General features: G+C 52.8%; 1 protein-coding gene across 3 annotated transcripts in view; it reads left to right on the plus strand.

Annotated features, from left to right (window-relative positions):
- Positions 1–2,088: 2,088 nt before the first annotated feature.
- The window catches only part of BCL11A (BCL11 transcription factor A), a gene marked incomplete at both ends in the record, with an annotated part of 73,351 nt that continues 59,725 nt past the window's right edge, over positions 2,089–15,714 (plus strand). For 2 of the 3 annotated variants that reach the window (XM_084261737.1, XM_084261736.1), the window contains 2 exons: positions 2,089–2,143; positions 8,335–8,664. In XM_084261737.1, the coding sequence (XP_084117863.1) occupies positions 2,089–2,143; positions 8,335–8,664 (385 nt within the window). Of the gene's footprint in view, positions 2,144–8,334; positions 8,728–15,714 lie in introns of all 3 variants that reach the window. The other variant, XM_084261735.1, reaches the window with a different exon arrangement.

Below are 15,714 nucleotides of genomic sequence, written 5' to 3' on the forward strand. Positions count from 1 at the left end.
GGCTGTGTCCCCTGGGAAAGTCCCGCAGGACAAGCATTTGGGCTCCATACCCCGCACCCCCCGGCAGCCACGGGGTGCATCCCCAGGTGCTGAGCGACACGCGTAGCTGAGCGCGCCCGTGTCTATAAAGGAGGGGAGCGGCGGGGCTGACGGACGGCGGGCGGAGCCGCGGGCGGGGAGCGGAAAGGGGGGGGTGTGGGGGGGAAAAGCTGCTGGCGGGAAGCTGAAAACGTCCCACGCCGGAGCGATTCGCCCCGGCCTCTGACAGCTCTGCCGGCGGCGCGGCTGGGCTCGTCTCGCCAACAGGTTCCCCGCCGCCAGCCCGCCGAGCACCGGCCCCCGCCCTCCCCCCCTCGGTTCCCCGGGCGGCGTCCGGGCGATCGCAGCTCTGCGCGTTAAAAAACCTTTCTTACAGTGGCGGGCAGGTTCTCGTCCCCCCTTGCCTCCCCGTCCAGCAGTCTCCTTCCCGCGGGGCCGCCCGGCGCTCGGTCTTTCCGTCTCCGTCCTGGGCACGGTTATCCCCCTCGCACTCCTTCCGTAGCCGCACTCTGCTCCAAACGTCCGTTCGCATCCGGAGCTTATTTCTACCGCAACCTGATCCCTCCCCGTGCCGGCAGCGTCTGCGTCTCTCCGGGTGGTTTTCGGCGAAGTTGCAGCCGCCGCTGCCGCATCCTCCCAACTCCAGCCACTTCTCGGTGCCTCCCGCCGCCTCGGCTCCCTCCCCCCGCCACCCCCCGCCTCCCCCCCCCCCCCCCCCCATCCTCCGCCTTCCCTCCGGTGCCAGCCCGCTGCCCCGCGTTTCGCTTTCGTTAAGAGGCTGCCGGTGGAGGGGGGCTACGGGCTGGCGGGCCAGAGAAGCCCGCGGGGAAAGCTGCGCGGTCCCGCCGCCCTCCTTCCCTCCCGCCTCGCTCCTGCGGCTTCTCCTCCCGTGCCTGGCCGCTTTCTCGCTGCGAAACTCCGCTCGATTCTCCCCCGGCCAGCCCCGGGGCAAGGAGCCCGGCTCAGCGGCGGGGCAAGGCCCGCAGCTCCCCGCCGAAGTTTGCCGCGGCCCGGGCCCGGCCCCCGCCGCCCCCCAGCTCCCCGCGGGGCCCGCCGCCGTCTCCCGGGGACGGGCCGCAGCTCCCGGGAGGAGGGGACTCCGAGGCTCCGAGGTGGGGGGGCGAGTGGGGAAGCCGGGAGCCGGATGGTCCCCCCCTTGCTTTTTGGGTGGTCTCCGGTCCTACCTGGCTTCTCCCAGCTCTCCCACCTCCTCGGCACATCCCAAGGCTAGCCTGCCCCGCAGCCCTCTCTGCCCGTCTTTTGCTTCATTGATGTATTTGCTTTTCCAGCGGGGGTGTGCGTGCGTGTGCTGCCGCTGCCTGCCTGCTTGCTTTCTCCCTCTCTCTTTCCTCCCTTCTTTCTCCGCGTGTGCGTGTTTAATCCCCCCTCCTCGCCCCTCTCCCGGCTCGCCTCCTGCGCCCGCTCCTGCGCGGCTACTCGCGGGTCCGGCCGCCGCCGCCACCACCTCCCCCTTCGCCCCCGGCCCCCCGGCTCCATTCGGCAGCGTGCGCCGGGCGGCCGGTGCACCCCCTCCCGCCGCGCCCCCTCCCCTCTCCCCCCTGCGATCACTGTCCATTGGCTTGTCCTGCTCTCTTTTTCATGTCCAGCCCCTGATGAGTGTCCATTGGTGTTGCCTTCGCCTTCCCTCCTCCCCTCTCCCCGGCTTGCCCTGCCCATGTTTTGTATGTCTCTGTCCATCCAGGCTCCTGACGTTCAAGTTCGCAGGGACGTCACGTCCGCACTTGAACTTGCAGCTCAGGGGGGCTTTTGCCATTTTTTTCATCTCTCTCTCTCTCTCCTTCTCTCTCTCCCTCTCTCTCCCTCTCCCTCTCTCTCTCTTTTTTTTTTCCTTGCACAAAAAAAAAAAAAAAGCCATGACTGCTATCCCACAATTCATCTTCCCTGCGCCATCTTTGTATTATTTCTAATTTATTTTGGATGTCAAAAGACATTGATGAAGATATTTTCTCTGGAGTCTCCTTCCTCTCTAACCCGTCTCTCCCGATGTGAACCGAGCGACTCACAAGCCACCGAAGCCACCAACCCACCATGTCGCGCCGCAAGCAAGGCAAACCCCAGCACTTAAGCAAACGGGAATTTTCACGTAAGTAACCCGGAGAGCAATTTATTTAATTTCCCCTTTACGGATTTAATTTTTAATTTGAGCGAGAGCAAAGGGGGGAGAAAAAAAAAAAAGTGAGAGCGAGTGAGAGAGTCGGGGAAAAAAACCCGAACTCGGCGCCGGCTCGGGATTATCAGCATTCCGGCTGATTTCTCCCTCTCTAATTTAATCACCTTGATCACTTTTCTTCTCTTTCTCCCTTTGCCCCCCCGCCCGCCGGCGCGCAGCCTCTCGGCCCCCCGCTCCGCTCCCTTCTCTCCGCCTCCCGCTTTCCCCGCTCTTTGGCGGCAAGAGCGGCAGCTCTCGCTCCGGCGCCCGGGAGAGGCGGCGAGCCGACCCGCGCGGGTGAGGTGCGGGGCTGCCGGGGGCGCAACCGGCCGAAAGTCTAAAGAAATTCCGGCGGGAGCTGCGGGCTGGACGCCGGACACCTTGGTCGGCCGGGCTGGAGCTGCGGGCGAGCGGAGCGGGGAGAAAGTCCGGCGGCCGGAGCCCCTCCGCCACCGGCGGGCTCGCCCCTTCGCCTCGCCCGCCCCGCGGCACCCTCTCGGGGGCGGGAGGCGGGGGGGGTGGGGGGGGAACGAGGGGGGAGAGCCTAGCTGGGCCGCCTCCCTTTTGTTTCCGCCGCGGGGTGCGGGGTGGTCGTCCCGCCGACCCCCGCTCTCCATCGCCCCGGGCCGGCGCCGTGCGGGGGGCTTCGCCGCCCCGACCTCGCCCCGCGCCCGCCCTGCAGCCGCTCTGGCTCTTGGCTGGGGCGGGGGGCGGCACCGGGCAGTGAGGGAGCCGAGCCCGAAGCCTCGCCGCGCCGGGAGGGATTCCCTCCTCGCCCTCGCTTCGCGTTCTCCCGCTCGCTTACTATTTTTTGGAAGATTTTCAAAAAAAAAAAGTGGAAGTGGATTTTGATTGGGAAAAATCTCGTGTCTGAATGTTTACAAGCACCGCGTGTGCGGGGAGCCTCCTGCCAACAAACACAGGCGAGAGCGAGCCCGGGCTGAGCACACACACACACACAGAGACACGCACACCACACACGCTCGCACACACTCGCACCCTCACACCCGCGAACGGCCCTTTCTCACTAGCCGCATTTCAACCCCCAAACCAAATCCGCTCTCCTCGGGAGAGAAGGGGGGAAAAAAAAAACCCCACCAACCCCAAACCCAAACAAACCCAAACAACCAAACCCCGAGCCCCACCACACCGTGCGCAACAAAAACTCTCCGGCTCCCTCCCTCCAGCCGCCACCACACACACACACACCAAGGGCTAGATGCAAGATAAGCGGGAGCGCTCTTTGCACAACAAAAGGCAACTCGAGCTGGAAAGGTTTGGGGCGAGGGGGGTGGGAAGGAAGGGAGAAAAAAAAATATATCCCCTTTTTCCTCGGGGTGAGCTTTGGGGGGGTTGGGGGGAAGGGGAAACGCTGCATGCTTCTACTCGTTCCCTTTGCCCCCCCCCCCCCTTTTTCTTTCTCTTTCCCCCCATTACTCCCGGCGGGTTTTGTTCCCTCACAGGGATGGCAGAAAACCCAGGGCGAATTCTTCCTGCCAACCATCCCCGGCTCCCTCTTCCTTTCGCGCAACCCCCCCACTCCCCATAACAACCCCAACCAAACAACCGAAACCCCAACAGAAAAAAAATTAATACCCCAGAAAAATAAAAAACACAAGAAAAAAAAGAACCAACCCCCCACAAAAAACTTCACTCCGCGTTTTCTCTCCCCCACGGCTGCCCAGACATTTCCAGGCGGGTTCGCACATGGAGCCCCTGAGCGAAACGCTGGCTCTTTGCAGGCAGCCGCTCCACTGCGGGCAGGGCAAGGCAAGGCCGGAGAGCTCTGCCCCTACTTAAAGTTTTCCCGAAAACCGGGGGGGGGGGAGAAGTCGGGGTCTCAGTCCTAAGCCCCCTCCCCCGTTATTTTCTCCTTCTTTCCCCGCCACTTCTCGGGGGTTTGGTGGGTTTGTGTTTGTTTTGAGTTTGTTTGGGTTCCCCCCGCCCCCCACCGTCCTTTTCATTTTATTTGACTTGCCCGGTGCAGTGTTGGGGTGGGGGTTGCAACATCAATGTCACGGTTACGGGGATGCGACCGCTCCCTCTCGAAATAGGGTACAGGGGGTGAGTTGTCTTTTCCCCGCTCCGGGATGCCCGGGCGGCCCCGGGAGTGAGATGTAGGGAAAGGGGACCACGGCGGGCCCGGGAAGTGTGTGTGTGTGTGAGCACCGATTCCACTCCCCCCGTGGGTAGCGAAGACAGGCGGGATCCCCGCGGCTCCTTTTCGCCGAGATACCCGCGGGCCGGCGCGGAGTTTCCGCACGTGTGGGGCGGGAGCGGCGGCTGGGACGGGCCTGGGGGGCTCCCTCCGGCGAGACAGCCCCGGGGATGGGGAAGGGGGGGGTGGGGGGATGTGGGCTGGGAGATGTAGGGGGGGGAGGGAGAAGAGGGAGGCCGGGCTGGGGGAGCGGAGGGCCGGGGGGATGCCGTGCCGGAGCCGGGCGGCGGAGGCGGCGGGCGGGCTGCCTGCCCGTTTCGGTCGCTAGGAGGCACAGCGAGATCAAACAACCGGGCAGCCCCGCGAACTTGAACCTGGCCGGCTCCTCCGCTGCCTCCCGGCCGGCGGGAGGAGGAGGGCGCCCAGCTCCCTCCCCTCTATCTCCCCCTCCCCCCCCCCCCCCCCCACCCCGTTCTTCTTCTTCTTCTTTGTTCTTAATTTTGCGCGGAGTTTGCTTGCTCCGGGAAGTAAGGGGGGTGATGCTCGTCTTCCTCCTCCACGGGTTCCCCCCCCACCTTTATAACGTGTTGGCGGTTCCCATTGTACCCTAAAGTCTGTGTGTGTGTTGTCTTCCCCCCCCCCGCCGCCCCTTTGCACCGCACGACCCCAGGACAAACTTGGGATTAAACAGCTCCTCTCCCATCCTTCCCACGGCACGGTGCGGAGCAATGCCCGGGATGCGCTGCCAGGGCATTTCCCCGCACCGTGCCGTGGCATCCCCTCCCCCAGCACCCCCCTCCCCCCCCCCCCCCTCCTCCTCTTCCTCCTCCTTCTCCTTCCGTATCACCCCCGGTACCTCCTTTCTCTCGGCACTCCAAAATCCATCCCGCTTTTATCGGAGAGACGGTGCGGTTGTTTTGGTGACTGGGAACGGGGAAGAAGGGGGGAGTAGGAGGGTGAAGGGGGGGGGAGAAGCAGAAAAGACATGTTGGTGGAAGGGCAATTTGCATGAAAAATAGGGACGGATGATTAGGGACCCAGGCAAGGAATTTTGATTGCCCCAGAATTAAAAGATGCATCCTGCAAATCAGTGGCAAGCCCAGGTGAATTGTATTCCGGCGTTTTCTTTGTAAACCCGTTATTTTCTGGTTTGTTTTAAAAGTAGCAGTAATAATAACACCGTATTTTGCTGGCTCTGCCTCTGTCAGGAGCCAAATGTTTTGCAGTGAACACACTGCCAGCCGTATTTCATACATTAGTATATAATTCTTGTTAATTAGCAATAATTTACGTTAAGAGCACAGAAAACGTTGAGGTTACAGGTTTTATATCTGTACATTTGATCGTCTTGTTATTTTCAAGAACTTTGCCTCCTATAAAATTAATTAGGTGAAATGTGGAGGTGTAATCAGCAACCTCTGAATTACCACTTCATTTCCTGGTTTTGATTGTAAATCAAGCCCAGTCGGTACAGACTTTTAGCAAAAGTCTATTTTTTTTTTGTTGTTTTGAGCTACTTTCAACTGTCTGTGGTGTTGAAAGCAGCGGGGTTACCTTACCTTCCCCTGCTAAATAATACTGACAGCGTCAGAAAGAAATCAGGCCGCGGGAAAACATTCTAATTGAGTAATGATTATGCAGAGCTCCTCTCCTAAGCCAGTTGTAAGGGGGAATACGGGTTGTTTCGTGTCCTTTTCTTTCGCTGTGGGAGAGTTGGGGAGCTTAGAAGTTCACATTTGCAAAATACCTTTTGTCTTGTGGTGTGCGAGCGAGCTACTACTGGGTGGAATTAGTCCTGTGGTAATTTACTCCCTCGGTCTGAACGCAGGGAAGGGCTGGGGAGGGGGGGGGGAGAGAAAAACCGCCATGCCCAGCGATCCTGCAGAAACACCCTGCTCTCCTCTCCCGGCTTCCCGAGGAGTATGAAACATGTCTGTCTCTTATCCTGTCCGTCTGTAAGTTTAGGAGAAAACCCCAGTGATTAAGACATTGTTTTTATTAATATGAATGTAACCTTCATATTCCTGTGGTTGACCTTACGTTAAATTAGAAGTAGTACTAGAGGCAAGAGAATGATGGGCTGGATCCCCGTGTCCTAGTTGGAGCTGAGGTTCGGCGAGGTAGTGTGCTCTTTCAATATTATTTTACGCAGCACAACTGGGAGCTACTCCAGATCTTCCTCCTCAATATTCAGCCTGGGTAGGGTTGAAATAAATTTAACCTGAGTTCACTGGATTTTTGCACTTTATCAAAATCAGTTCCAATATTGTGCAGTCAAATTAAAATCTATTTTTTGATTCTCTGTGGCTTTAAGTTCATTAAATGTGAAATTGGCAGCCAGCTAAAGAAGGTCAGGCTGATTAACTGTTTAGGAGTTGTATTCTGTCTCACTTGCGTTTACCTGGCAGTGTTTTGAGGTGGGTTGTATTTGTAGCACCCTCTCCTCCTGCTCGCCGCTGCTAGCGTGCGTGCTGTATTGCGCAGGTAGAGGAATACCAACACGCTGCTGGCATTTATTATTATTATTAATTTTTTTTCTTGTGAAAGGCAGTAACGATGGAAAAACTGCCAAGGTATTTCTCTGCAAACTTAAAAAAAATTAAGCAAACAGAAAAGAGAGCTGCATCTGCCTCGTTAGAACATCCACTGACGATTCTATGAGCAGAAATAGCCTCATGATGAAGCTTTTTGGAGCTCATTCAGAAAATTTGTCAACTTTGACAACGTTAGGCAAGGAATTTTGAGTTTTAAAGAAGGCACTTCTCACTGTTGCAAGGAAATGTGGCAGGTGCTCGGCCACGCTGATTTTTTAGATGCTGAGGGCCACCGGTGCTAACATGTTCAAGATAAATGTAGGCATTCCTTTATTTCAGGATGAAACAGGACAAAAATGACTAATTGCCTCATTTCCTTAAGCACTAAAAAATATCCCATCTAGCCAATATCTCTGTGTGGACCTGGTGGGGAATTTGATGTTTATTTGAATCCTTGCGGAGCAGCTGAAAAGTAAAAGGTGCCTTCCCCCCCCCACCCCCCCCCCCCAGCCCCCAGCCCTGCAGGCGTTTTTGCTGTGCTTGCTTCCTATGCTTTTGGTTTCTACCATCTATCTATTTATTTATTTTTATATATATTTGCCTCTGATTTATTTATTTATCTGTTAGTTCCCTACCCCCCCAGATAACTCCTGGCTTTCAGAATTTTTCGATCTGAAACTGCAAACGAGCTGATGGGGATGGCGACTCAAGCACACGCGTATACGGATGCACGTGCGCTAGTTGTAAGGGCTGTATGTGCCCCGCGTCTCGGCGCCTCTGTGTGTGTGTGGCCATGCGGTCCCACTCCCCTTCCCTTTCCCTTTTACATGTACACATACTACCTGCATGGCCTGCTTAGGGAATAAGCCATTTATCTACCTATCCCTATGTTGAAACACCTTTTGTCTGCACCCACACCCGTGCGGCTCGGGCTTCAGAATTTTAGCAAGTGGGTCTGGGTGGTGGGAAACACACACCTATGTGTTCCCTGAATTCATATCCATAAATAATCCCCCCAGCAATAAACTGCTGCGTTCGCTTCCCTTCGTAGTACTGCAGGAGTTTTGCAGTGTGTCCTTCCAGTCTATTCGTTTAATTTTACTGGTGAATTGCTCAATCGAGTCAGAAATTTGTCCTCGTGTGGGAACGCAGAGGCAGTTGCAGGGCTCGCTCTCCCGAGTTCGGCGTGCTACAGCTGCTTCTGCAGAATCTCTTCCCTGTAACTGATGAATTAATCTCCTCGCTGCCGCGCTAATAGTTGCGTTGCACGGGTTTAGTTGGGGGGGGGAGCAGGTGGATGTTTTGAGCAGGGTGTAATATTCATGAAGAGGGGGCTCAGTGCGTTTCTTATTCCCCCACTACCCCCTCCTCCCCGCGCCCCGTGCCTTTCCCCAAGAGCTCTAATGATTCTTCTTTTGTTTCTCAAACTGCAGCCGAACCTCTTGAAGCCATTCTCACTGATGACGAACCTGAACATGGCACATTGGGAGCTCCGGAAGGGGACCACGACCTCCTCACTTGTGGCCAGTGTCAGATGAACTTCCCGTTGGGGGACATTCTTATTTTTATTGAGCACAAACGGAAACAATGCAATGGCAGTCTCTGCTTAGAGAAGGCTGTGGATAAGCCACCTTCACCCTCACCAAGTGAGCTGAAAAAAGCATCCAATCCCGTGGAGGTTGGCATCCAGGTTACGCCAGAGGATGACGATTGTTTATCAACGTCATCTAGAGGAATTTGCCCTAAACAGGAACACATAGCAGGTAAATTAAAGCAAGGAGAAGTGTTTGCGAGTTTTATTTCCGTTTCAGTTGCCACCGTAGCGTGTTCGCAGTTGTAAGCTGCGGGTCTGTCTTTCTGTTCTGCTCGCTGTGACGGCCGATGTGGTAAATACCCTGCCTTGGGTTAGCGGTGAGCGCACGACCGGTGTTTCCTAGTGCCTGCGCAGAGGCAGGATCAACAGGCGCATGCCGTGCCAGCCGGTGTTTCTAACAGTATTGTTTGAGGCCGCTCTTGTGATTTGCCTGTATTGTAGTCACCGTCTCCCGGTGTCTCGCCTGCCGTAGCGTCGCAGGAGAAGATTTCCGAGCCTGCCGCGCGATAAAGCCAGGAGCTTTCCGAGTCTTTGGCAAAAGTCAGGGGTGAAAGAGTTAACCGAGCATCAGCCAGCCCTTGGTTGCATATTGGCTGTCAGCGTATGGACTGTAATTAAACACAGCCCCATGGCAAAGTGACACCACCGACCTTGACTTTAAGATGCCATTTTCGACTGGCCAGGCCAGAGTAGAGAGGGCAGTTGCTGAAGCGCACAGACATGCTTATTCGTAAAGTTTAAGGGCATGTTGGAAATTTCAAAAGGTTGGTTTGACAGGAAAGGCTGCTCTCTGCAGCCTGCCTCCTCAGCCAAATGATAAATGCTTCGCTGTGCTCTCTCTTGTCTCTGATGTGGTTTTGACAGATGTATCTTGATTTTGTTTGCGGTTTACACAACCACATGTCAGCCCTACAAATGTCCGAGGCAGAGTTCTGTTTTGTGCAACAAACAATATGAAATGTAATTTAAAAAAAAAAAAAACCAAAACCAAAACAACCCAAAAAAGGGAAATAATTCCATTTCTTAGCATATTTTTATTTTTTTAAACTGGAAAGCCGTTCGCTGTACAGCTACTTTCACAAATGAGGTTAGAAAAATAGAGCGTACTACGTAGAAGAAAAACCCCAGAGCCCTGGGAGTGTAACAAGGCACGCTCTGCTTTTAAAACCCTGCTAGTAAACAAGAGTACTACCCTTTCGCAGTGAGCGTTGAAAATCACTTCAAACCACGCCAATACTACCGGTTGAAAAAGGCGCGGCTGCGGCGTATCAGCACTGGCAAATGCCTGAACTGGTTTCAATCCCCCCCCCCCACCCCCTGGCTTCCCGCTCCCAGTGGCGTTTTGGATGTGGCGCCGCTGGTACCTCTCTTCGGGGAGCCCACAGGACTGCTCAGCGCTGTCAGAGGCGCGGTAGCACGTTGTCACATGATGTGCTGGAGCTTGTCTTGGGCTTGCGTTGGCCACGAAGTTAAACCATAATAGGGCAGTAGGCGCTGGGGAGGCTCAGTGCGGTACTCCCGCAGCTTCCCTGGCCTCCAAATCACTCTGGAGAGCCGTAGCTTTGACAGGCTTTGCGGTGGCAGCGGTGACGTGTCGGTGCATGTATGTCTGTCTGCACACACATGTAGATATAGGCAATGCCACGTGTGTACGTGTGCATACGTAATGGGGATGGATGTATACTATTTCCTGCAGAGGACCAGGTATTACTTTGGCTACATGTATATATGTGCGTTTAAGAGGAAACAGAGGCTCAGCTGCTGCTAAGCTGCATTTTGAGCCCCGGTAATTCCGCACATTGCACTTCCCAGCCACGGATGCTCAAGGTGTTGGGTTGTTTTTCCCAGAGGGGTGTAGAGGGCAGTGCCCATTTCCATGTGCTGCCTGCGATCTGACGGGAAACGAGCAGGAGTATAGGGCATGATTAATGAAGCAGCAGCCTGGCGGAAGGGATTTGTAGTCTTCCGAGCTCTGGAGCCATACTAAATCACCAAATATGGAGGAGCGGTGGTATGATGTAACGCTGTATTTACGTACAGCACCGCTCTGTTGAAAAGACAAAGCACAGTATCTGTCAAGCAAGAATTAAACCTGCTCTCCTTGCTGTGGTCCCAAATAGGTCCCTCAGCCAGAGGGATGGTCGCGCCGGGGTGTTCTGTGTGAGGGGAAGCTCCTGAGCTGGGGGTTTTGCTCTGGCACTCGCTCGGCGCGGGACTCTGCAAGCCGAATCGTGCTTTCACATGGTGCGGGTGATGCGAAGGAAGCAGGATTTGGCCTTGTGCAGTGTCACGGGGCCGTTGAATCAGAACAGGCTGTGGTTTTATCTGACTTTAAATGGTTTGGTGAGTGGGGGGTGATGGGTAAGGAGAGGTGCACATCAGCGGGGCCCTGATCCTGCTTTTGCTGTGCGAGAGGGCCTGCCTGGGAGTGGACTCGGGTTCGTGGTGCAAGCCACAAGTGCTGTTGTGAGTAGGGACCGAGTGCAGTTGTCCAGTCATCTCCCACCCTGAGCATCCTGTGTGGTGGTGCCCAGCTGTGCCCACGGACGGGAGGTCCAGGAGCACAGGTCTTCTGCACCTCCCTCATCGGGACTGAGTCTAAGGGTGCTGGGGTTCCCTGATTGTTCCTGGTGGTGAGAAACACAGCCGGGCTGCGGGAGCAGGGAAGGAACGCCAGGAGTTACGGGGTCTGGCGTTGTCCCTTCATGCTTTCATCTCCCCTTTGGCTTGGACAAGCATTCAGCTCCCTTGTACCCCAAAGAAGTGTGGCAATAGCTGGAGTGATGCATTGCTTGTAGCCAGGAGCTTGCAGTAAAACTCTACCGATGAGGAGTGAGCTGTGGAGATCTCAGGTGCTGCCAGTTCTTGTGTTGGGTGGTTTCTGTGCCAGAATGCAAAGTGCAAAATGATATGAGTGTGTAATTAAAAAACCAGAAGCACAGAGAAGTTGATTGAAGTGATTGTTTCTGTTAAGAGACCAGAAAAGATGTGTTTAGTAGCAACGTAAAGATGTCCCCGATTAGCTGTCGGGCTGGAAGAGGTGTTAGGGGTTAGCTCTGGACGCAGGGGTGCTGCTGTGGGTTAGCTCTGGATGCAGTCTGCGCTGCCTGCAGTTCTGTAGTCAGTAAGTTGGTGTGTTGCAGCGAACGATTGCCGATAGGTAATGGTTAAGGCTCAGCTCATCTAAAGACGAGGAAGGAGCCATTCAAATGTAGGGAGAAATGATGTCTGTTTTAACGGTGTCGGTAGGCTGTTCTTTATCCTCCCCGTTTTCCAGCAGCACGGGGATGATGACAAGAGCTTATATGGACGTGTGCAACCTGTGCAGCAGCCGTGAGATCCGTCTAGGTGCAGGCATGCATACCTGTCTCTTCCGTGGGGGTAGCTCTGCCTGTGCCTAGCTCTGACTTGCAGTAAAAATTTTGAGTGATGCTGATCCGGCGCTATAGCTGAAATGTCATAAATTTAACTGAAAATTAATAGGATATGTTGTGTGGGTCCAATGAGGCAGCTTTCATCAATATGTATGTCAAAGCCTCACCACCAGATACCGGCAGCCCGTGATTTGCAGTGAGTGCTAATGGCAGGGCTTTAGTTATCCGCTCTCGTATTTTACAATGGGGTATGGGGGGGAAATATTAACTCAAGTATCTGGAGATCAGTGAATGTAAAATTGCTCTTCACTTACTGAAAAAGACAGAAGAAATATTTATCGTCCGCTGGCGTCGGGTTTTAGGGGTTTGTTTGTTGAATGTATAAATCGGAGGGAATTAATGAAAGGTTGGGGTCTGGCCAAGCAAGGATCTTAAACGTTACTTGGATTCAGTTGGAGGAACACTTTGGAGTGCTGCTGTGTATTCCCCCTTCCAGTGCCGACAGCGTGTGTCTGCGGATGCCGTATTTACTGTACATAAAGGGGGGGAGGAGGAGGAGGGCAGGTCATTTTTACTGCTCGAATCCTTTCTTCTCAAGCTGCTTGTGGCATTCAAATAAGAGACGTTGGGGAATAAGGGAAGAAACCCCTCTGTCTGCAGTAATCGGGGGAAGGTGGATGTAATTTGGTCCTAAATTTAGGGCCAAGTACACTTGATTCTTACAGTACTCAGGAGGTAATGTCTTTGAGTAGTCGTTACACCACCGCAGCAACCTTCTCGGGTCGGGCTATTCCTAGTAGTTACCGTTATATTTCTGGAGGTAGTAAATTGGGATTCTTTATTATTTTGTTACCATTTTGTTATAATTTTGTTATTATTTGGTTATTATTTCCTTATTTTTTGGAGACAAAGATACTGATGCCTGCACTGAATAGTTAGTACTGCACCTGGACAATAAGATAAAAGCTTAATAAAAAATAAAAGGGGGTGGTGATGGTGGGAGGGATATGCAAATATTTTTGAGTCAGATTCTGTCTGCTTTCCCCCTACAAATAAATAAATAGAGAGCACAGGCTGGGTAAATCGGTCAGGGGGAAGGAAAAATAGCGAGGGTGCTACCCGAATTCTCCCACTTCTGAGATCGGGAGCCCTGTGTACAAGCTGTATTTGTAAATAAGAGGGAGAAAGGTTGTGAACCAGCAGCTCGGCTGTTTTGTCAAAGTACAATGTCAGAGAAACTCTTTCTAAGACAAATTGTAAATAGAAGTGTCACGATGATTGCATGATTGAGCTCCAGAAGTGTCTTACAATTGTTGGCATTGTCAGAAGACTTTTGAAAGCTTAATTAAAGGCGGTGGCCTGTGCGGCTGTGAAATTTACTTCTTGGGGGGGGTGTGGAATGAATGTAAAAAATGTGGGGGGATCAAAAAGTTCCTCCGATGCTACTGGCACAGGGATGGAGGGAAGAGTCAATAGTTTCTCAGCTTTCCCTGTTGCCTTTTATAAAAACCCTTTTTTTAAGAAGTAAACACGTGACACCAATATCATCCTTTGTATGAGGTAAAGATTGTGTTGGTTTTCCCATTCCCTGCTGTTACAGACAGTTAATGTAAAAATGGCTCTTTATTGGAAACACAAATACGAGTTCACTCCAAGCAGGGTAGAAAGTTTTCCTCTCCCTCCCTCTAATCCTTCCAGGGGAGCATCGATATGTCATAGTACCCTGAATCTTTCCATTTGTTTCAGGGTTTTTGTTTGTTTCCTGCAAATCAAATCTCCTGGTTCCAAGGATGAGGAATAAGGGTTTTTTTTAACGTTCTTTTTCCTGCTGTACGGGACATTTAATTGTGGAGTTCACCACGGGCTGCATCCAAAATGCTTGTGGTTGAAGAGGCAGACCAGCACGCGGTTAAACTTTGTATAGGTCTGAAAAGGTGCACGTTAGCATCACGTGCCGAAAGCTTTGAAAATAACATGCCAAATAAATGCAGGGCTCTGTGCAGAGTGTCCCAACAATGAATGCCCAGCGATGGAAACTGAGGCAGGGAGTAAATTAAACACCTTCTAATTAGCCCGGTGGGAGAAATAAAGTCTTCCCTAAACATTCCCGTAATTTGGTAATGCCTCTTCTAAAGAGGAGGAGACCTATTAGCATCACCTCGTTTTGTATATGCAACCCTCAGCCCACGAGCTCTTCCTTACTTCATTCAAATAATAAAGACGATTAAAGAGGCTTGCGAGGCAGTGGCAGGCAACAGGAGTTCAGCCTCCAGCCCTTTGCCTGCACGCATCCTCATTACAGAATTTTTTGGGACTAAAATTCCCTTCAAGCTTCGGTCTGGTTTTGTATCCCATAGTCCCAGCTTTGTGCAATAAAAGGTGTTTAGCATCAAGCTGGACATGGCCTGGCACGATGCCACTTGGTTGAGGTTTTGTTTCTTTTTTTTTTTTTTATTGTTGAGTGGTTTTGTTTTTATTTTGGTTTTTTTTTTTTTTTTGTTTTAGGGGGGTTTTTTGGTTTTGTTTAGCTAATCACTGAGGATATCTTGTTACCTTTCTCCTTGTGATTTTCTTTGGGTCATGATGCTGCTGGTGATGTCGCCAGTCCAAGGAGATCATCTTCTCAGCCTGGCAGGCGTCTGAACGCAGCTTCCATCCATCCAGGAGGGCTCTATTTTATGTGTCAGCTTCTGAGATATTGCACAAGTTCATAAAATACGCTGAGCTCGTAGATTTTAATACCTTAAGACCTATATTCATACTGGTTGCATGGCCCTAAAGTTAACCATTGGTTGTTTTGGTTTTCTTTTGTGTTCTCCCCCTCCCTGCCCCAGGCTAATGAACGTATTTTATCTCACTCTGTGCAAATGTAGTAGCTTCTGGTAATGTTGGGCATAGCGGGGTTGGGCCCACAGTGGTTGATATCAATCAGTACACGGGTTGTTGTGATTTATTACGTACTTTTAAAAATAGAGGGCACATTAATGGACCCACAAACCGCCCGGGTGATTGGGATGATCCCTCTCCCATTTCACAATGAATTTCCATGAAACACAGTCAGCTCCTTAGGGCTCCCATCCTGGGTGCGCTTCGCCCCGCTGGATGCAGACCCAACATCACAACGCTTGCAGGAGCTGGACCGGTGACTGCAGGCCCTCACGAACAGGCAGCCCAAGCCCTCACCTTATTAAAACTTGTCTGTCTTAGAGCCAAATCCATTTTGAAGCCCATAAACATCCTCCTCATCTTCCTAATCAGGTTTAGTATGCAATGCATCCTGCGCGGGGTTCGTCGAGTTTGTTTCCCAACCTTTATTGGCCAGCTGCACTCGCTGTGCATCTTTAAAACATTTCAAGGAGGCTTTTAGGCTCTTCCTCTGTGAAGGCTGGTAACTTGGTGGCTGCTCCCTGGCTCATTCTTCATTCGGAGGTGGCGTTGCCTCGGGTTGGCAAGGGAAAGGTTTGCAGTGCGGGGTGTGGTGAGGTCAGCCCCAATCCCAGCAGGGAATTTGTGTTCTTCATTTGCCTTTACAATCGGAGCACAGCTACTGTACCTTGGAGCAGCTCTCAGGTGTGAGCTCAGATGGGCGCATGTAAATGTCCTGTCAGATGCAACACAGGAATATTAATGTTTCCTCACCACCGCGCTACAATAAAGCTGTACACAGCCAGCTTAATACACAGCCAGGCTGGGGAATTGTATAAAACTTCCACAGCCTGGCGTGAATGACAGCGGTGGGGGGGGAATCACCCCACTCAACATGCTGCACTTTGCATTCTTGTTTTCCTTTCCTCTAAAGCAAAATGAAAACATCCACTTCTTTCCCTCCTTGTGCTGAGTAGGTG

Source organism: Gallinula chloropus (genome assembly GCF_964237585.1).
Source record: "Gallinula chloropus genome assembly, chromosome: 3".
Taxonomy (NCBI): domain Eukaryota; kingdom Metazoa; phylum Chordata; class Aves; order Gruiformes; family Rallidae; genus Gallinula; species Gallinula chloropus.